The following is a 22123-nucleotide window of genomic DNA, read 5'->3' as shown; positions in this document are numbered from 1 at the left end:
TGCTTCCTTTTTCCATTGGGGCTAACTAATATAAATGTCTTCCATTTCTTTTCCTCAGGATTATGAAGTACATGAATGCCTCAAGCAGCTGTTGATGTCCCTGCTCAGAGCATACCGCTTTTCTCCCATAGTTCCTGATCTTGGCTTACAGGTGAGTGCTCTTATTTTGTGACATACCAGAAGAAATTCTTGATACCAAAAACGATAGAGTGAGAAAGACAGATTTTTCTGCCTGACTACAAATTTATGAGTTGTAAATCTCAACTCAGTGCCCACCAAATGTGTTGGATATCAACATGATGATTAAGGATTAAGGATGTCAACATCCTTAATCATCTGTTGTGGCTGGCCATGTTAGCTAGGGATTATAGCAATTGGTACAACTTACTTGGAAAGATATCTGTTTGGGGAAGAATGTTCTAAATCACTTAAGAGTTCTAGGTTATTGATTATTTTTGTAATCATAGAGTAATTTTGCAATTGTAATATTTGCTGCAAAGGAAATGGGAAGCTGCTTCTTTCTGTTTTTTCTTTTTTTTTCTTTTTTTCTTTTTTTCTGTCTCTTCTTTCCATTCTTCTTTACTGTTCCTACTCTTTATTAGTTTGTGTTAGTTTTTACATGCTTTGTAAAACTTTTAATAAAAAAAAAGAGTTCTAGGTTATTGGTCTCTGTTAATTGATTGTCCTTTTCCTCTTTTTTCTGCCCAGATCCATTATCTTCGTCTTACCATTGCTATCCTAAAACATGAGAAATCCAGGAAATACTTGCTCCATAATGTCTTGTATCCTTTTTCATATCTATATGTTGTTCATAGTTATTTAAATTTCTCAGTGATGCTTATTCACTTACATTGTCAGGTATTTCAAATATAGGCAATATCAATTGTAAAATAAAGTGTTCCTCCTGTTTTGTGGATGTACAAGGCTATCTTCCAAATAATTAATAATTAGCTGTTGATTAGGGCCATGCATTGGTTCAGATTCAATTCAGCAGACTGTTTCAGAACGTATGAGAGCCAAACACAGAATTTTTCTTCATTTCCTTAAATCAGCATCCCTATTTCCAGGATCATACCACAATCCTGGAAATGGATGTGGCTGCTTTAATGAATCATAGACAGGTGCTGCATTTGTGCTTCTGTTGAATCAACATGTTCTGAAGCACTTCTGATGAATCAAGCATTGGTTAGCTCTGTCATTGACTACTAATTTGTAAATGTATTTTAGATAGCCCTCTTTGAAGTTTGAGATATAAATATTGGGGCAGAGTCCTTGAAGCAGGGGGAAGTGGCAAGATTCTGGCTAAAGAATGGCTGAACAATTCAGAGTTTGCTAATTGCTTATATTACCTTTATTTTGCTTTCCTTCATATCTATATTATCCTTATTTTGTTTTCCTTCAATTTTTGAGGAACATTGCTGTGATAGGAAATCCTTGGAGAATATTTATCCCTTTTTTTATCCTAAAATTTCCAGAAGCAACTGGAATATAACTGTAATATAGATTAGATTGTTTTAATTCAGCTTTACCTCAATGCTGTTCCCCCCCCCAGTACTAAATTGGTAATTATCATATGTTGAACTATTTAGTGCCTGATCAACTGATTATATGCCATCCAGTTGTTGTTGACTCTTAGCAGCCACATAGGTAGATTTCCTTCATGATGATCTCTCCCTAACTTGGTCCTTCAGGTCAACAGATCACCCATTTATTGACTTCAGAACAATAAAATAGTTAAGGCTAGTTACTGTACAGTGCTATGGAGAACTGTGCCTTGATTATGCAATTTTAGCTCAACTTTCCCATGTTTCTTTATGCTTGATCTAGTTAGGATCAACAGCCTATGGTACTCTGTTTCCTAACTGGACAGCCAGATACCTCTGGGAAACCCATAACTAGGAGATGAAGGTAGTAACTCTCTCCTACTATTGCTTTCAGCAGGTATACTGTATCTAGTTGGGTTCTGTGGTGCTTTAGATTTGATTTTTTTCTTTTTAATTCTTTATTATATTTTTGTAAAACATACACATTATATTATTTTGATACAATGGTATTTGTACAGTATTGACTAAAGATTATTAACACTCTAATGTTTAGATAATTTAGACCATTAAAGATACAAAGAGAGTATTATATCATTCATTATGATTTAAAATGTCAGTGTTAATGACCATAAGATTATTTAGCTTTTTCATCCAGAACTGAATATAACATTAAAAAACTACTGCAGATTGCATCATAGTATTTGTTGTACAAAAAAGGTTTCTGTCTAAAGCTAGTATTAAGGTCTCCATTGTATTGTTACTTAATATTATTTGTGCATGTTAAAAAAATGAACAAAGCAAATTTGACAATTAAAATAAAAGGGAAAAAAAAGAAAAAGGTTATTCAGTTTCTAACTTCCCCTTTTTTGTGCTTCTGCCAATTTACAATGTTTATAAACATTTGGCCCCCCCTTAAATGCTTTAGATTTGATTCTTAAAAAATGTTTTGGAATGTGTGGGAGGCAGAAATGTAGTCTCTATTTGCATCTTTCTTGGGGTTATATGACAATGATGAAGGCAACAGTATAATTCCTGGAAAGAAGCAACCACTTTAAAGAGTTTGTATCCCTGCATGTTCTGCAACACCTTTTTGGAACTGAATGTGAGCACTGCACAGCCCTAATACCTAGTGACAAATTCTTGCTAAAACTTGATGTAGAATATCATGATCAGCCATTATTAATCTACTTCCTTTATTGTGCTGTTTTAAACAAACGTTGTTGGAAAGTATGGTAGCAAATATCATAACAAAAGTATGAATTGTATGCTTTCTCCTTCTGAATTGCATTATCCTGAGTTGGTAGTCCAGGGCAAGAACAAAAACTTCTCTTTATACTTCTATTTCTCTATGCTATAGCATCATTTTATAAACTTATATCATATCATCTGCCTTTAATTTTCTAAAGTAAAAAAACTCAAGTGCTATTGTCACCCAATAATTTTAGCTGCTTTTTTTCCTTCACCTTTCCCAGAACTATACATAGTGTAATATATTTTTGTAATAAACTGTGTGGTAGATTGTTTCATTTCCACTCCTGTTCTGCACTGACATTTTCATTGAGTTCTACGTTATAACTTCAGGGTCTCCTAGGAACTATTCACACTGAAATCTTCTTCAGCACACTTCTAAAGTTGTGTGTGTGTGTGTACACAAATTTGACATAATGTACACAACTTTACATGTGTTTTTAAATAAAATCTAATTTGCTTTAGCTTTTTATTGTACTAAATAATTTGGAGTTATCTACAGAGGCCACATTAAAATGACACCTAACTCTTCATCTTTTATAAATATCAAATAAAACTAGTTCCAATACAATTCTTTAAATATTCCACTGTGAAAACCATCATGAGCTGATTTCTGTTGTGGTTAGAGGGCTACAGCACCGATACTCAATCAGTGAGACAGACAAACTAAAGACTCTTGGAGGCAAGTTAGTCCCTTTCTTTTATTGGAACAACTGTCTGAATTTTAGATCAGTGTGATGGAGTTTGCTTGAAACATGGCCTTAGAAAGTGTAATGAGTTCCTCTGCTGGAGACTCTCTGTACAGTTTTACTCCATCAATAAGTAGGAAATAATAGTTTCTGGTGTTGTTGCTGGAGAATCCCTCTTTCATGTGCATTTAAGGCTACTTTATGTGCTGTATAGGAAGCTTTCTTCTATTAGGTCAAGTTATTTGTCCAGCTAGCTCAACTGTCAGGTGTTCTCCAAGGCATTGCTGGAAATCTCAGCTGCCTAGCATGGACTCCCGATTCAGGAACTGGCTTTCTGTCAGAAGGCTCACAGACATGATTTGGCTGGATCAGTTACTTTACTGTAGATTAGAATGAGGCTGTATACAATCAAAGATCCGCACATTTCAGTTCATAGCTTTGTGCTGCAGATTTCAAATCCCTTACAGAGTTGACTTCAGAAAAAAATTCTCATTGTTCTACATGTGAAATTCTTTTAACTAATTACAGGGTTGCTCTTTTTGACTTAGATTTGCAGGTACACTTGTCTGAACTACCAACCAGTTCCCTTAACTCCCTGCAGATTTGATGTCCTTCGCTCAGTTGTGTTTTTCTATATCAAGTCCCCCTTACGTGTGGAGGAAGCTGGCTTACAGGAGTTGATACCCACCACCTGGTGGCCAAATCGTTTCAACAAGGAGGTGAAGAATATAATCTTGCAGTTAGTAGATTCGGGAAATGACATAATGGCCATAACAGCTGTGCTTCAGACTTTGTCTAGATTTATTCTGAACATAATAAAATTATGCAGGTGATAATGTAGCACTTTGGGGAAGGTTATTGACCCTTATCAGGTGTTTTAGCATTCCTCAATGTTTCCAAGCAATTCCTATCCATCCCTTTTTTATTTATTAATATTTTATTTATATAGATTTTTAAAAAAACCAACTGCCCATTGGCTCTGGATGCTTTGAGTACTGTTTATAATTCTGTTGATGCCCTTCTTTAAATGCAGGGCAAAGAGAGTAAAGAGGTAAAGAATGAGAGTGCTGAGGAGAGACTGAGGAGGCGAGCATATGAGAGAGGGTGCCAGCGGCTTAAGAAACGCATTGAAGGTACAATAATGGGTTTATGAAATTTGGACTTCCATGGCATTGTAGATCAGACGTGTGCAACTTTTTCTGGGCTGAAGGCAGCAGTTGGTGTTTGAGTGGCATGTGTGCTCTACATGGATAGAACAAGAATTAAAATTTATTATATTTAATTTACATATAAATTAATTAAAATTAAATCTAGTCAATATGATTATTTTTTGGTCATGTTTTTAATCATTTTCCCTTTTGGTCACATTAAGAAAGAGATTCTAAAGGTCATATGCAAGGCTCTGGTGCCCTGGTAATACACCTCTGTTATACAACGTGGCTTGAAATCACTGTGATCAGTACCTATAAATCATAGCTTGATCCCAGTCTGCAGGAAAATGTACAGACCACAGCTGGGTATTGCAGTGTTGTCAATGCTATTTGCTTCCATACTCCCAAATGTCGTACTCATCAACTCAGTTCTCCTCTTGAATTACTCACTGATAAAGTTTGTACATCCTGTCATTCTCAAGATTATCTGGAGCAACCTATTAGAACTTTCATTGATGTATCTCCTCTGAGGGAGTAATGAAATAATCTAAGTGGGCTGGTTTTCTTTCTAGAGTTTCTATATAGGACTTGAATAAATTCATTATTAGTTTCTCTGTAGAGCTTGGTGATGGACTCACCCAATGTATATAACAGTTATATTATTTGTTCTTTCCTAGTGGTGGAAGAACTTCAAGTACAGATACTGAAGCTGTTGTTAAATAATAAAGACCATAGTGTGGTAAGGGCAGTTTAAATAACTGAATGGCTGCAATAATTCTGACTATAAACTTGCTTTATCCTGTTGTAGTTTTTCCTTAAGGTGCTTTGCTTGCATTTTAAGAACTCAGAGCTATGTATACTCATGTAGTTCCATGTTTCTTGATATTAGCCTCATAATATATTGCTTTCTTTGACTAGACACTGAGAGACCTTATTGTTGGAACTTATAATTACCTTGTTAAATAAATCTAACGTATTACTTGATTTTGAGGGATATATCTTGCTAACTCGTGATTTAGCATCTGGGTAACAACTTGCTTTTAAGTATGCTGTTTGCCCTTTCCATTGAATCTGACTATTAAATGCAGGATGCCCAGTGCCATACTAAATTTCGAACTTTTAATAAACATGCTAAGAATTAATACTACTAAGAATAAGTGAGTGCTTTTAGTTGGGTCTCTTCAGGGCAGTTTAAATATAGTACCTCATATGATACTTTCAGTTTCTTTGTAAGGAAACTTGTTTGAAATAGTGTTGGATAGTACAACAATTCGGTCTGTAGTATTACATTTTTGTTGACTCTTTAACCCATCATTTAATATAGTCGCTGTTAAGAGTTTTTTAAATTACAGATAGTCCTCAGTTATTGATCATAATTGAGACCAGCAACACCATTGCTAAGCAACGCAGTCATAAAGTGAAAAATCATGTCACTGCACCAACTTACGATGGCAGTTCTGACCATTCCAGTTGCGGTCTTTAAGTGAGCCATATGTGACTGTTAAGAGCAGTGTCACATGACCGTGACTTGCAGCTTCATGCCAGCTTCCCCATTGACTTGCTTGTTGGAAGCCAGTTTAGTGCCGGCTTCCAACAAGCAAAGTCAATGGGAAAGCCAGCAGGAAGTCGCAAGTCATGGTCACAACAGGCCTTTCCTTCTTAGGCGGCTTGCTTTATTCAGGTCCCTTTTTCGCATCGAAATGTAACCCCATGAAATTCAATTAGATCAGAGAAAAAGCATACATACTGTATTTCCTAAGCTTCGTCCCATGCTTGGTGGCCAGGAATGCTCAGAAACCTTATGGCGCTCAAGAGGAGCAGGAGGAGAAAGGGGACAACCTGAGCGAGCTCAGGCACCACCTCTTTCTCCTAGGCTCAGGTGCTGCTTTGCCCACAAGGTAGGCTGCCTCTTGGGAAGTGGCAGGAATCCAGAAGTGCTTGCTTATGTTTGCTGCCCTGCTTGCCTTATGGGTCCAGAAGCTATGGGGCTGCCACACTGTGTGATGCTGCCGCTGCTTTTTCTCGCAGTGTTGGGGTGCCTGTGGGTCTCCCGGTTGCTGATCTGGTACACAGCCTGCGTAAGTACAGTGTACACCAAGCCGGGAACCATCCGCATGGTGCGGGGTAGCACTGAAAGTGAGTGCTATGGGAACAGCTTGCACAAGGAGAGCGCACAGGGCCTAGTAGGTATCTGCTGCAGGGGACAGCCTGCCGCAGGGATAGCCTACCACATTGACTTTGCTTGTGGGAAGCCGGCAGTGAAGGTTGCAAATTGTGATCCGATTGCCGAGCCACTCCTGCCGATTGCCAGGCACCCAAACTACAATCATGTGACTGCAGGGACACTGTGACGGCTGCAACTTTGAGGACCAGTCATAAGTCCCCCTCATTCAGCGCTGTTGTACCTTCAAATGGTTGCTGAACAAATGGTTGATAAGCAAGGACTATCTGTAATTTAATTTACATCCTGCTGACAGGGAAACAGTAAAATAAATACTAACTGTAGCACAATATCACAAAGTGTATGATTGAAATTAAAGTCCAAATTATTTTAAACAATTACCATTTTAAAAACAAAAGAAAACCACAATAGAAAATAGTTTGTCAACTCAGTATAAAAACTATTATATTATAAGAACACAATATGAAATTGCTCTTTAAGGGCCAAATTGCACGTTAAATGACCAAAATTTAAACAAAACCTATGGCCTGATTTTAAGTTATTCCATAATCTAGATGGGACTCTACTGGCATTGTTTTTTTCAGGGAGGAGCTTCCAGATACATCTTTCTAAATAAATTCCGCAAATTTCTTCAGGAAAATGCCAGCAATCGAGGGGTAAGTGAAGAAGAATACTGCTATGTTTTTCATCAATTTTTCCACATTTGCTTGTGTTGCTTAGAAGTATACTTTTAAGCAAGGGTATTGTTGTGTCTCAGTTAACATATTAACAATCTTTAAAACTTTTTGCTGATAAATTCCATGCTAACAGGTGTCCTGTGCAGCCATATTTTGTGTTACAGATTAGCTTCCATATCTGTCAGAGATATTCTTACATATTGATTGTTCAACAAGATGCTAATGAAATTTAGTAACTTTTAAAGTAGCTGAATCTAAGGTGAACCATTCCCATAGCAAGGTAAAATCAGATACGATCATTCAAAAACTGAATGATCAGTAGCTTCATCCTATATTATAACCATAGAAATGGTATACAATTGGCTAGATCTAGCAAAAGTCCCCCAAAGATGGAAGGGCTTTCTCTGTCCGAGGAGGTACTTTTCACTATGTTCCCCTGTCTCTGCCTAAAATCTGCTCTGGGAGGTGGGGAAGATGGCTGTGGAGATTGCATAAAAAGGAGAAATAGGCTCAAATTATCTAGCTTTCTGCCAATAAGAGCATTCACAACAGTACTTGACTTGGGGATGCTCCTCCCAATGGGAAAAAAATAATGGATGCTACCCATTATGTGCAGTTCTGAAATACATATGAATTGGTAGAGAATTGTGAGAGAATTAGTGTTTCTAGTTAGGATTTTTTTCTTTTTTCATAGCAATGCTCATACAGTTTGAGGGTCATTGAGATTCACTTTAATACTACGTGCTGTCTGTTCCTGAGAGCAGTATTTTGTGATAGCAAGAGAAATATCCTTTTGGACTCTTGCTAAGATCTCTTCTGATGTACACGGCTCCTCTGCTTCAAAGGGAAGACAATTGCTTGCTATTTCTTGTGGAGAAATAGGCACACATCAGTATGGACATAATCCATCAATTAGTAGGCATGCTCTGCTTGTGGAAATGAAAAAAGGAAGGGTCTGTGCATCACACATATTTAAGTGAATCAAGGTATCTAGCATAACTCCCGAAACTGCAAGGTTAACTGCAGAGGATTGTTGCCCTTTTTTTGCCTTTAGAATCTGACCGTGTTATGTCCTCCAGAATATATGGTGTGTTTCTTGCATCGACTTATAGCAGCCTTGAGACATTATTGGGATGAACATAAGGTGAAGAATGCATCAGCACTGAGTAGTGAAGGTAAAATGCCCTTATCTTTGAAAAATACAATAATATCTATATTGGTATATGGCTGAAAGTTGAAGAATGGAGTCTTTGACTAAAACTAAGATTTTTATGAATTCCTGGAGTGGTGTACTAAGATATTCTTGATCATTTTATTCCAAATTGCAAATTAGACAATGTGTGATATTTGGAGGATCATAGTTAATGTTCAGGAAGATTGTCATTTTTAAAAAGCTCTGACATTCTTCTTCTCACAGTGAAACCGCCTACCCAAAGAGTGAGCATCATTTAGCAGATGCAAGGATGCCAGAGAAGATAGCCAGCTTCATTGCTATCTCTGTCTTGATGTAGCTGTCCAGATGCTCTCCTGTCACTGTCATCTTCAACAACACATTTGCAACCTTCTCTATTTAGCATTTTTAGTGGCACGCTTTATTTAGCATCTTGTGACACGTTCTATAGAAGACTCTGCTCTTAAAGCAGGTGAAGAATAGTTAAGAACATAGAGTAGGAGGTAACCTTGAAAATTAATCCATGTTGGCCCAATTCAGCACAGACTCTGAAACTTGAACCCTACCCAGGTGCACTTATCTTATCAGAAATTTGCACACAGGCTTAAAAAGTTAGCTCCTGAAAGTTACCTCTTATAAAAATGTGTAATATATTTCTAAAATGTTATTTACTGAATTTACACTGCTCCCTTTTCTAATTTTTAAAATTCTCTGGTATGTGGCATATTTTATGATGCTGCTTTAAAGCTATAGGAATCTATTGTCTTAATGTGTGTTAGATTCTGCAGTTATTACTTAGGTTGCTTTGTTCAGGCTGTGTTCTAAAGTGTGGCCTAAAAATCTATACATAATTCTGTTATTTCCTGTCAGAGAATATTAGTTCTTTCACCATGTATAACATGTCTATTTTCTGCAGATGCTTATGTTCCCCCTCAGCTCTTTTATAATGGGAAGGTGGATTACTTTGACCTCCAGCGACTTGGGGGACTCTTATCTCATCTCAAGAAAACTTTGAAAGGCAAGTGACTCTTTTGACACACGTTATGTGTCATTTTTAATCACTTAAAAAAAATATTATTATTATTATTATTATTATTATTATTTTCTTAGTATATTTTACAGAAACAGAAAAATTACAAAATACAAAAAAAAAACAAAAAAAAACCCCACCAGAAAGAGCAGAAAGTGGGAAAACTATCAATATAGCTAACATATTAACCAAGTATCAAAAAGATTTCTAAATCTACCTTAGGAGAAAAAAAATTTAATGATTGTCTAACATTACAAAATATTGTAAAATCTATGACACAGAAAAATACATTGAGTCATTTTTTGATTAATAGACAAAATTGCTTTTTTGAAAATGGATAAGTCTCTTGAATCCAATTCTTCGTATCAGGAATATTACTACTTTCCCAATTTCTCAAAATAATTTTCTTAGCAACACCCTATGCCTGATATAATCATAACTCCTCAAAAATAGTCATATTCCAAAGTTTTGGGATATCGTTTAACATTAGCAACTTTAACACTAAAAATTTTCCCATAAAGTTATTTAACTAAACCTAGCCCAATAACTATTGAAGTTCTTTTACTGGGTGTTCCAATTCTTTATTCTTTATTATGTGAACCATAAAGGTCCTTAATGTCAACTTTAAAATGTTCTTTAGTTTTGATATAAAAATGATGTGGGTTTAATTTCAAACATGGGACTCTTATCTATCCATCAACAAGATCGTTTTCTCCAAACTAAATAGGACCAAATTTGGTGTGGGGAGCAAAACTGAAAAAAGAAAGAACAAGATTGAAAATGGGCTAGATCTGACTTGGGGCTGAAGAGAAGAAAAATCCAAAAACGTTCTTCCAGTATGTCCCTATGGAAGAAGCAATTGGGCACTGTCTTGAAGTATTGGTGACTCTGCCACTCTAAGCCCACCTCCCTCCTGATCTCATAACCCAGAGCTGAACTGCTGGATTAGAAGAATTCCAAAAACCATGCTCTCCATGCTTTCCCTATCTTGTTATATTTTAGTTTGTTAACTGTTAAGAATTTGAGATCAGAATATCACTAGTGGCTATTAACCGGCAGGTCCTAACTAAGCATCTGAAGTAACCTTCAGAAGCCCTGCTCCCTTTGCTCATAACCTTTCTTGGAGACTGTGTATTTTAATTTGAAATTTAAATAGCAGCTATGGCATAAGTGTGGTAATTTTTTGACTTGTTAATTTACATCCATGATTATGCCAATTAATTAAAATAGCCCACTTCTCTTCTGGGATCTGTGTATGACCTCTGTAGCTAAAAACAAGAACCTTCCTGAGATTTGAAGTTACACTGGCAGTTGATCCTGCCTGGTCTGTCTGAATCTAATAAACACTTGCCTTTATCCTCTTTCAGATGTTCTTCAGGGCGTTAGGGTATTAGGGCTGCTTGGGCATCTGTTAGAGATAAGAGAAAAAGAAACATGAACTCCAAATTTAATTTGAAAGGTTGTGTATGACCCTTTAATAAATCTTGCTTTTATTCATTCAGGATTCCCTACCCAGCATTTTTGCCTCTAATTGGAAGCATATTTCAGCAGCCCTCAAGGTCTGCACATTCCACTTTTTGTCTTGGAAGCTGATTCAGGGGCAAACTTGCAATGAAAGGGGAACTTTTAGAAGCAGCAATCTGGTCTGAAAGTAAAGTGCAATCTTGATGGGACTTTTTTTTTTATATACTGCCAATTGGTAACTAAAGCATAACTATATGTCTTTGTGGAATTGATTTCAAAAAACATACCTGATTCTCACCATCCTAAGCCTTATAAAAGGGGTACATATTTTTCAAGCTGAGGATTGTGCTTGGCTTTTGAGTGACATGGGGAGGCTGCTTTCCTAAAAATTGGTGGGGTCAGGGCAGAATCTAAATCTGATTTTATTTAATGAAATTCAATTGAGATGGTCACTTTCCATGTTTTTAACAGTTTTGACAACTGCAAATGAAAGGCTGGATATAAATTCAATACATAAATCAATTTGGTGGCAACTTTGGAAAGGCTCTGGAAGGCCATCACAGGCTTTCAGGAAGCCCATCTCTCCTTTATAGGGCTGATGATTGAACACTGCTGTTGTATCATACTACTCAAGCTTCAACCCAGAATAGCTCTGACTTCTTTTCACAGGGTTTGATTTTTTGAAGGAGATCAGCTTAAATATGGGTACCTTGAATGGAGTAATTATCAAACTTACTAACCTTTCTTATGTTATTTAATTATCATTCAAAGCTGCCCACCCTAGCTGCTTTAAAGACATTTAAATTTTACTTTCTTAAAAAAGTTGTTGAGGGAGTGATTCTGACGGCTGAGAGAGAGTTAAACAGATATCCAACCCGTCCCACTTGGTTTGCTACTCAGCTTGAAGCACTCTGCAGATGCTTTTCCGAATAAAAGAGAGTCCTCAGGACAACAGCCCATCCTTGGAAGATTTCCTATTTCAGGCTCATTAACAAAAGCACTGGATTGCAAGCCCTCAGCACAGATGTGTTTCAGATGATACTGAAAGAATAGTTTTAATCAGTCATACAAACTGATGATGTAGTTGCATTTTAAATAGAACAGAGTTTCTAATGTAGTTCTTACATTTAAAGCTGTATAAGATGACCCAATACGCAAAAGCTAGGAAGGTAGGATGATACCACTTTGATTCTGTCCTTGCATTTTTAAGGTGACAACACTGTGGTATGTGATTTATATCTTACCCTATCACAGGACATTAAGATGATTCACAATTCTTAGAACATAGACCAGAAACAACATACTAATTCTCCTAAAACATAAAAGTACTAATGAAAGCTTTGGTTAAAACACTACATATTAAAAATATAATAAAAATCATATTGTCTCAAAGACTGATTAAAAAACAACCACTTAGCCCATAATGTCTGCAGAATAAAACCATTTTCAGTACCTTCCTAACTCAACACCAAGGAGGCTGTTTAGATTGCTGGGAGCAAGCTGTCTCCTAACAGTGGGGCAGCCCCTGAGAAGGCCTGTCACTAGGCTCCCATCCCTTTCACTTCTTGTGGGAGGAGGGGCACTGAAGTATCCCCTCCTTAATGGAACTCATGGAGTGGGCAGATAATGGGGAGCCAAGCCGTTGTAGGGCTTTTTTGGTTAACACCAGCCCTTTGAACTGTATTTGGAACTCTATTGGCAACTGGTGCAGTGCTTGCAAAACTGCTGAAGTGGCTGTCACCCACCAGAATGTGAGCAACTGCCTTCTGTACCATAGGCAGTTTGGGGGTAATTTTCAAATGCAGCCCTAAACAGAGCACAGTGTAATCATTTAGTCTCAAGGTGTTGATGGCATGAATCCCTGCCTCCAGAGCTTCCCACTCCAAAAAGGGCCACAGCTGACACACCAGCCAAATTGGGGCAGAGGCTTCCCTAGCCATGGCCTCTAACTGCTGATTAAGCAGGAGCCACGAGTCCAAGAAAACCCCCAAGTTGTGGACCTGCTCCTTGAGGAGTTTTACTTTGTCCAGAGGCAACAAAAGAGCTGAAATAGAGCCATAATATGTATGTACAACAGTGCCTGTGTTTTGCTAGGTTTCAGTTTTAGCTTCTTTGTGCCATCCAGTTCCTTGTACCTTTCAGACACCAGGTAAGGTTCTCCACTACTTTTCCGGATAGAGCAATGTTTATAACTAGTTAATTTGTTTATAAAATATTAATGATTCCTCATCCTAAACTGATAGTTAACATCTCCTAGCAGGTCTTATGGTAATCTTAAATAGCATAGGGGAGAGAGCTGAACCCCAAGGCATTTCACTTAGGAGGAGCTGGTGGTTCAGCCACTCCTCCCACATAGCTGTAGAGCAAGAAGAACAGCAGATATTGGAACAGGAAAGGTTCTGATGGGTTTGGATATGTTGTGAGAATTCTATAATGTCTGTTGAGTTTAAGAAATAGACCAACAGGCACTGAATAAGCATTTCAACCCTAGTTAGGGTCATTCTATCCAAACATTAGTATTTGAAACAGCAAAAGAATTGCATTCATAGGATTATGTTGATTCAGAAGTGTCATAGGGTGGCAACAATTTCCTTTTGCTCTTCCCCCACAGTGTTAACTGAGAAGTGTCTTTGACTCTAAATCCTATGTAGATATTACTATATTATCATTTGATCTTCTACTAGTGGGAAATTAAGTGGGAAATCAAGTTATGAAAAGAAAAGTGTTTAGGCAACTATACCTGGCAATGTCATTGCATTGTTTATTCACACAGATGATTTGGCCTCAAAGGTGAATATTCTAATTGATCCTGCAGAACTTCAGGCTGTGACAATGGATGATCTTGATGAACATGAAGAATCAGCAGTGTCAACAGCACAAGTGAGCTTTAGAAATGGTGCATAAAATGGGTCAAAGTTTAATTGTAGTTGTTAGTGGTGGAAGGTTCTTGATAAGCTTGTAGAAATTGTTTTGACTAGTGATGTGAGAAGACATTGTAAGAGGGGTGGCCTTATATACATTTAATTTATAAATAATACATCTGAGAAATTAGTATTCTCAAATTGTGATGTAGTATACCAGTCAGATGCAACCATAGCAAGGCATTCAAGGCATGAAGAATGCAGCCTCAAAGGTATTGGATTAGGGAACGGTTCTGAAAGCAAAGAAAACTAAAACCTTTGGTTAAGAGTGAGGAGACTTTGTCAGTGCTGGCATAATATTTATAAAATCTCTTCTCATAAACATGTTCCTGGTACTTCCTTTATGGGGGAGGGTGGTTGGTACTGGGTATAGTTCCTTTCATTTTTTTAACCCTTTTAGACTTAATTTTAGCCTTGTTGATTCCAGTCCAAGCTTCAAATCTTTTCAGTGAAAGGGAGTTTACTGTATACCCAGAACTGATTATAAGCCTTTGCATTCAGCTGGGGAATATATATAAAAATGCTAGTTAAACCCTTGCTGCTGTTGGTTCTTACATGTGATAATGGAGCTGTAATTTTATTGCCACCAATTGCTATCCACTGTTGTAAATTTTTTTACTTGTGCAGAGGACTTAAGAAAGGAGCAGGCTCTGCCATTATTTTTCACTAGGATTTGCAAAAGCAACAAAGAATAAATCTTTTGCAAAAGAGTGTATAGTGATGTATCTTTTGGAAAAGGGAGCAAAAAGTAGGAAACCCTCCTGTGTTTCCAGTGCTCGGGACATAGAAAGCAAGGAAATGGACTCCTGTCATACCTTGCTTTCTCCAAAGTATGTATGTATGTATGTATGTATATTATTTATATAGCCATCCATCTCACACAAGTGACTCTGGGGGGCTTATAAGATTCCAGCAAACAAGTCCACCAAACCAAATATGGTGCACTGATAGAAAAAATATCAAGTTACCCTTTGCTATTGCCTGTGTTATGATAGCTCTTTCTCACTTTTCCTGTGATTTTTGCAGAAAGTAGAAGTGGTTTAGTTATCTCCTGTTGCTTCTACTTTCTTTATACCCCACTGCAATGGATCCTTCCCCTTTCAAGGTGATTGCAAACTTGAGAACTTAAGTATCTTTGTTCTCTCTGTCTGAAGAACTGATCCCTAGAGGCAAAAAGAACAGCTACCATAGTCAGATCAGATGTATAGATGTATGTTTTCAGAGCACCTGAAAAGCTGAACCAGCTGTGGAGACTCAGAGGAAAAGCTCCTGGGAATGCTTCTGTGGTTTGAACTTGCTCCTTCAGCAGATGAGGCAAAATGCAATTGGAAGTACAGGAATAAGTGCTGTTGCATTTTCTTTCTGTGAGGAATGCAGTAGTTCTGTCTGTTTGTTGACTCTGAGGATGTTTGTTACATTTTCCTTCAAGGCCTGATGTGCTGCAGACTTCCAAGTTTCAGTTTGAAATGAATCCAGGCATAGAAATAACTCTGCTGAGAATGAGAGTCTTGTTTTTCTTGGCTTCAATCATGTTTTCCATCTTAGGAACTTGGGCTGAGATTGCCTTATAGTTTTGCTTTCCTTCTTCAAGCCAGTTTTGTCTGGGGAAAAGGAGACTAAAGGGGAGACGTGGACCTTGGCTTCAAGTACTGAAGGACTTAAATGCAACAAACTTGTTCTCTGTTGCTTCAGAGGGCAGAACAAGAATCAGTGGTGGAAACTGAAAGAAAGCAGAATTTGCTTTTGCATTAGGAGAAGCATTGTAAAGGTCTAACTGCTAGCAGTGAAACAGACTGCTCAGGAGGCAGTGGGCTGTCCTTAAGTAAAAACTTAACAGGTTTATATCAGGGATGCTGCATTTCTATCTTATACTGGAAATCTTGCACTGAGCAGAGGATAGAATAAGTGACTTACAAGATAGTTGCCAACAAACTGTATGAAAAATTACAGTGCTGAAAAGTGCCATTCTTAAAAGTAACCAAGAATATCTGGAATGAGGCTAAGGGAATATTGCAAAGACAATCACCATGTGAGCAGATTTTTTAAAAAATCTGTTCTTCCTCTCTTCTGATGTTGCAAAACTGAATTAAATTGTGTCTCTTAAGTTTAGAATACTCAACATTGATTCTCCTAAGTTGTCTGGTACACAGGTTGATTGCACACCAATTGATATAGAAGTACCTGTCTTGCTGTGCTATATATGCAAACAAAGTTATTTCTTTGTGCTCACAGAATGATTTTGTGGTAATACACTGAACAGAATACAAATTGTGGTTCCTACTATAGTTTTCCAGTAGCTTTATCCCAGTTATGCTTGTCTCTATAAGACCCATCAGTTCTTCCCTAGATTATGATAAGTGAGATGATAATGTGTGAAAAATATTTTTGTGAATGGTAATGCTTCATTATGATTAGCTGCTTGAATACCAATGATTTGTGCATGGTTCGAGATGGCTTTATTTTTTCCTCGAGAAGAAGAATTGTTGTAGCCGAACAAATACTACTGCATATCTTTGTCATTCTCTCTCTCTCTCTCTCAGCGTCCAGCTGCTGCACTGGCAATTGGGGGAGCCTTGGCCAGGCCAAGCTGGCTCAGTTCCCCCACCTTGGGGCGAGCTAACCGTTTCCTCAGTACTGCAGCTGTCAGCCTGATGACCCCAAGGCGATCACCAGGTGCCCTAGAGAAGGTTAAAGTCCGTACATTGAACATGGAACAACGAACAGAGGAGGACAGTGAGTAATATAACACTGTATTCTGACTATAAAAGGACTAAAGGAAATTATAAAAATATAGCGGGGGGGAAACTCCTCCAAGTAATTACTATGAATGACTCTGCTAGTGAAAACAAGCTTTCATAGACATTGATTGATTGATTGATTGATTGATTGATTATGTGCCATCAAGTCATTTTCAACTCTTAGCCACCACATAGATAGATTTTCTCCATAAGGATCTATCCCTAACCCAAGTCTCCCAATGGTGCACTCATCGCCACTGTAACTCAGTCCATCCACCTTACTGCTGGTCGTCCTTCTCTTTCCTTCTATCTTTCCCAGCATTAGAGCCTTTTCCAGAGAGCTGGGTCTTTGCATAATGTGCTGAAGTAGGATAATTTTACTCTGAAGTGTATTTTATGGCTGAAGGACAAGATTTCTACCTCTTTTTAGTTGGTATGTGGATGTGTTCTAATTCTAGAATGCAAGCTACGTGCCTTCTGCCTGAAACACTGTGAGAACTGTTGCACCTGCAGATGGTTTCAGAGTAGCAAGTAAAGAATAGAAAATTAATTAGATTTAATTATTCTAGTAAACAGTTGAAGAGGAGGAGGAAGAGAAGGAGGCAAGGTTCATTCCTTTTGAATATAGGTTGAAAAGAAAGTGAGTTAGTAGGGGAGAGTATGTGTGAAAGAATGAAAATCAACTATAGACTTTTTTCCATTTAGATTTAGTTTTAATGTAGCATGAATGAAATTCATGATTAAGGTAGCAACATTTCCATTCAGAAAATCATAGATCCTCTTTTTTCACAATTACAAATTCATAGACTCAGCAGTGGCTTGCTTAGAAACTCTTTTTTGTTTTTATGACAGTTGAAGGCAGCCATGGAAACGAGGGTCTTCTACTGGGGAAACCTACAGAAGAGCCGGATCAACCAATAACTGAGAATTCTCTCTTGGAAATCTTGGATGGAATAGTCATGATGTACAACCTCAGCGTGCATCAGCAGCTTGGTAAGGTGAGCAGGATTCATTTTAGTGGAATTCCTAGTCCTGTCTCAGAACTGGGATCAGAATTCACTTAAAGAAACAAGGACCCACTAGGAAAGGGTGGGAAGCACCAGATTTGTAATATTTACTCATCTGTTTTTTGCCTGATACTATACCTTATGATGACAGATCCATGTTATTTAATGTCTTTGGTCACTAAGAATCAGTAAAACAATAGGCACCTAATAATTTCCATAAAGCAGAAGCTGCGGAGGTCTTAAACTCCCAAGTCTAGAAATAAACCTGACTGATAGAAAATAACTTAAGGTGATGTAGGATTCCAAGTGAGAAAGTAGCAGACAGAGGAAGTTATTTTGCTAGAGAGTACCCTCCAACATGTTGTTTTATTGCTGTTGGCAATAGCCTGCCATTAACAGGGGTCTGTCGCTATTTTGTAGTTCTGTCCTCAAGATGTTAATTTTGCACTTATATGTTATGGTAAAAATCAGTGCTGGGCCTTGCAAAATATTGATGCTGCTGCTCTGATCACATTCAGCCTTTTTGCTTTACCTTTGGCAAATATCCCACCATTTTCTTTAATGTGTTAAAAAACTGTAGCTGGCATTACTGACATTTAATTGTATTTCAGATGGTAGGTGTTTCTGATGATGTGAATGAGTATGCTATGGCATTGAAAGATACTGAAGAAAAGATCAACCGATGCCCAGAGAGGGTAAGAAAATCTTCTCTGACCTGCCTTTCCAGTTGGGAAAAATTCATATCATTTTTCTGGGAGGAATGCTTAAGTAAATTTTCAGATTTATTCCAGGTTAAAGAAAGAAATCAGAATTATTTTATAGAGCCTTCCACCCCCTTAACTGAAACAGGAATTGCCTCCCTTCTGTACGTCTTCATTGAGAATCATTCAAGTATTGACCAGCATAGTATTACTATTACTAATTTTCTAAGAATTGTCCTGGACTAAGTCTGTCTTATTCTCCATTTGAATGCAATAGTACCCTATTGCATGTACAGGCTTGTATAATGATAGTAATTGTATAATGTATATTACATATATCTTGTATACATGATACACATTTTATACGTGTGCGTGTGTGTGTGTGTGTGTGTAGCAAGTTCACATTTCATATGCACTCACATTATACATCATTATTGTATAATGATAATGATTATATAATGTATATCATGTGTATTTTGTATGATGATAATGATTGTATAATGATAAACCCTAGTTTTGTCTCTGCATTTAGTTCGTTAACTGGTTTGTTAATTCTAATTCTCTCTGACCTTTATATGAGGTCTATTACCTTGAGCATTGGCCATGGCAGTTGAACTTGAGAATAAAAGAATACCTGTTACTGTGGCTGGGCTTTTACTATATGCATACATACCCCTCTTGCTATTGCCTTTAGGGGAATTATTATGCAAAGCCCAGAAAAAGGATAAAAATTAGTAAGGAAAACAAATTAAAGGCAGGAGATAAGGGGGGTGGAGTAATAAATCTAAATATTATTCACTGTATATCTCCACACCTTGTAGTTGGTCTTACTTATTTTGCATTCTCTCATCTTATTCCCAGTCATTCATTTGTGTCATCTAGCAGTCCATTTTTTCCCTGAATCATATCAAGATTGTTGCATAATTTTTCACAAAGCTCTTGTTCTGTCATTATCACCATTCATTGGAACATAACATGCAATTAACACCTATAAATTCCTACTTTCATTCAATTACGTGCCTTCAAGTTGGCATTGACTCTTAGTGACCATATAGATAGATTTCTCCATGACAATTTATCCCTAACCTGGTCCTTCCAGTGATGCACCCATCACCATTGTAGCTGAGTCCATCCACCTTGCTGCTGGTTATCCTCTTCTCCTCTTTCCCTCCACTTTTCCCAGCATTAGAGGCTTCTCCAGAGAGCTAAGTCTTTGCATAATGTGTCCAAAGTAGGATAATTTGAGCCTTGTCATTTGTGTCTTGAGTGAAACCTCCAGTTTGATTTGCCCAATTATCCATTATTTGTTTTCTTGATTGTCTGTGGTATTCTCAGGAGTTTTTCCCAGCACCAAATTTCAAAAGCACTACTAATCTTCCCATCCTGCTTCTTCAAAGTCCAACTTTCACTTCCAGAGAGTGTCACAGGGAATGCCATTACCTATACTATTCTGATCTTTGTACACATAGACACATCACAGTACTTGAATATCTTTTCCAAGGCCATTGTGGCTGCTGTACCAAGTGCTTAATCTGTGGCGTATTTCTTGACTGCTTGTTCCTTTGCTGTTGATGGTTGATCCTAAAAGGCAGAAGCTATACACCACTTCAGTATCTTCATTGCCAATTCTAAGGCTGGTTGTTCTACCTTTTGTCATTAGTTTGGTCTTCTTTATATTTAATTTTAGTCCTATTTTTTCACTGTGCTCCTTGACTTTTATCACCAGAGCTTGCATTCTCTTCTGTCAGAGTAGTGTGATTAACATAGCACAGGTTATTGCTGTATCTTCCTCCAGTCTTAAAACTACACTTATCTTCTGCCAATCCAACTTCCCTTAATATATATTCAACATATAAGTTGAATAAATAAGGAAGAGTATACTTTCATATGCACTCACAGAAATCTAGATGACACTAACTAATGTATTCTAATGTGCTCATTAGCAGTTTCATAATTAAACTTACACCTTCACTTCTCTGCATCAATTTCAACTCTACTCCATAAGATCAGACCACCTTCATTACACCCTTTCCCTTTCTTTTAGTTTCACAGATATCCAACATACCTATTATTCTTTCTTTCATTTCATTTGGTAATTCATACTCTTTATACTTCACTTACATTCTAAGTTATAGTCCTCCATATGTCATGGTCTTGATCAGATGGTCCCAATAGTTATTGACATCCACTGCCCATTAATCAAGTGTTTCACACAATCCTTTTTAATAAGATAGAAAAATAGCAGATTAGCATACCAGCCTAATTTTACCCATGTGTTGAACAGCATCCTTGGTCAATGGTTAAGGACAGTAGAGTCAGTTTGGGCATTTTTTTGGCCAGTGTGCCACAAATGCCACCAAAGCCCAGTTTTAGCCCAGGCATATTCACTATTCTGCGCAAAGCTAGGATCTGTAATCTAAAGACTATCTTGCAAACCAACATACTGTTGGCCTGCATCTTATCAACCTGAGATATGTGCCAGATGCATACTCAGGGCTCTTAGGAAGTTATAGGAAGTTATATAAATATTTATTTATTTATCTAATTTATATAACTGCCCATCTATCCAAGAAACTCTGGGCAGCGAACAAACAAAAACAAAGAATTACATTCAAATAAAAACCAACTAAAGCCACATTGAGGAAATGAAAACACTAATATCCTGCCTCCAGCACCTGGGGAATTATACTGTATATGTAATCCTGAATACAGGAAAAGATATTGTTCCACATATCCTTCTGTTTTCAATTCAGAGGAGAGATATCTGTGAAGAATTAGTGAAGAGTCAAAAAGTTTTTTCTGAGAAGCTGAATCACCTGAGTCGCCGACTTGCCTGGATCAATGTTACTATTTATTCAAAGGTGAGAGGGAATGCAATTTAATTCTAGAATGCCATGGCTAAATCTGAGCCAGATACTCCAAATCTAGCCTAATAGATTTTGAGGGAAGTTGTGCTATTGCTTCCTGTGCTTGTATACTTTATTCTTGCAAAGTTATCTGTAGAATTTATATTGTGAAAGAGCCATGTATGTTAATAATGAACTTTTTTGGTTTTTTTCTTTAGTTTTTGCAGAATGTTTTAATGTAAGATATTCTTGGATTCTGCAGTTATTATATTCATCCAGATTTGTATATAAGCCTATAAATATGACTTGTTACCAGGAAAAAAGTAGTAACAAGCTGCTCAAGTTCAGGCTGGCTGTGGAGCCCCCCTTAACAAAGTAATAAAAAAGTGACTTCAACCAACAGACTGACAGAAGAGGGACCAATCACTCCATTTCCTTCTCTCTTCTACTTCATCTCTGTGCTGGCTGTGGAAGTAAAGACTTTTCTTGCTCAGTGGTTAGCATGGCAAATAAGTGGGCTGGACCAGAGGGGATAGGGTGCTTTCTCTCTCCACCAGTCTCCTCCCTTACTTACCTGGCATTCCTGGTCACCCGTGACTCCATTAGATGGATACATAGTTAATTTATAAAGAGGTTCTAATCCTTTTTGTGTGTGTCTGTGCTTTCAAAACAGTGTTGACTCCTGGCAACTGCCTGGACTAGTCCCTGCAGTTTTCTTGGCAGGGTTTTTTGGAAGTGGTTTGTCCTTGCTCCT

At 37.5% G+C, this 22123-nt stretch overlaps 1 protein-coding gene across 4 annotated transcripts in view; it reads left to right on the top strand.

The window, feature by feature from the left end:
• Positions 1–22123, top strand: part of RNF123 (ring finger protein 123) — a 112032-nt gene that overhangs the window by 22780 nt on the left and 67129 nt on the right. For all 4 annotated transcript variants that reach the window (XM_088133975.1, XM_088133977.1, XM_088133976.1 and 1 more), the window contains exons 14-26: positions 59–151; positions 709–782; positions 4083–4200; positions 4515–4614; positions 5310–5371; positions 7399–7470; positions 8546–8666; positions 9579–9680; positions 13930–14036; positions 16618–16810; positions 17668–17813; positions 18434–18517; positions 21277–21384. In XM_088133975.1, the coding sequence (XP_087990101.1) occupies positions 59–151; positions 709–782; positions 4083–4200; positions 4515–4614; positions 5310–5371; positions 7399–7470; positions 8546–8666; positions 9579–9680; positions 13930–14036; positions 16618–16810; positions 17668–17813; positions 18434–18517; positions 21277–21384 (1380 nt within the window). The remainder of the gene's footprint in view (positions 1–58; positions 152–708; positions 783–4082; positions 4201–4514; positions 4615–5309; positions 5372–7398; positions 7471–8545; positions 8667–9578; positions 9681–13929; positions 14037–16617; positions 16811–17667; positions 17814–18433; positions 18518–21276; positions 21385–22123) is intronic.

Source organism: Python bivittatus, unplaced genomic scaffold (genome assembly GCF_059951505.1).
Source record: "Python bivittatus isolate LINGU-HERP-01145 unplaced genomic scaffold, Pbiv_v1 ctg000080_np1212, whole genome shotgun sequence".
In the NCBI taxonomy this organism is placed as follows: Eukaryota; Metazoa; Chordata; class Lepidosauria; order Squamata; family Pythonidae; genus Python; species Python bivittatus.
Note: the sequence above shows the minus strand (reverse complement) of the source record. Positions and strands in the feature narration are given on the sequence as shown.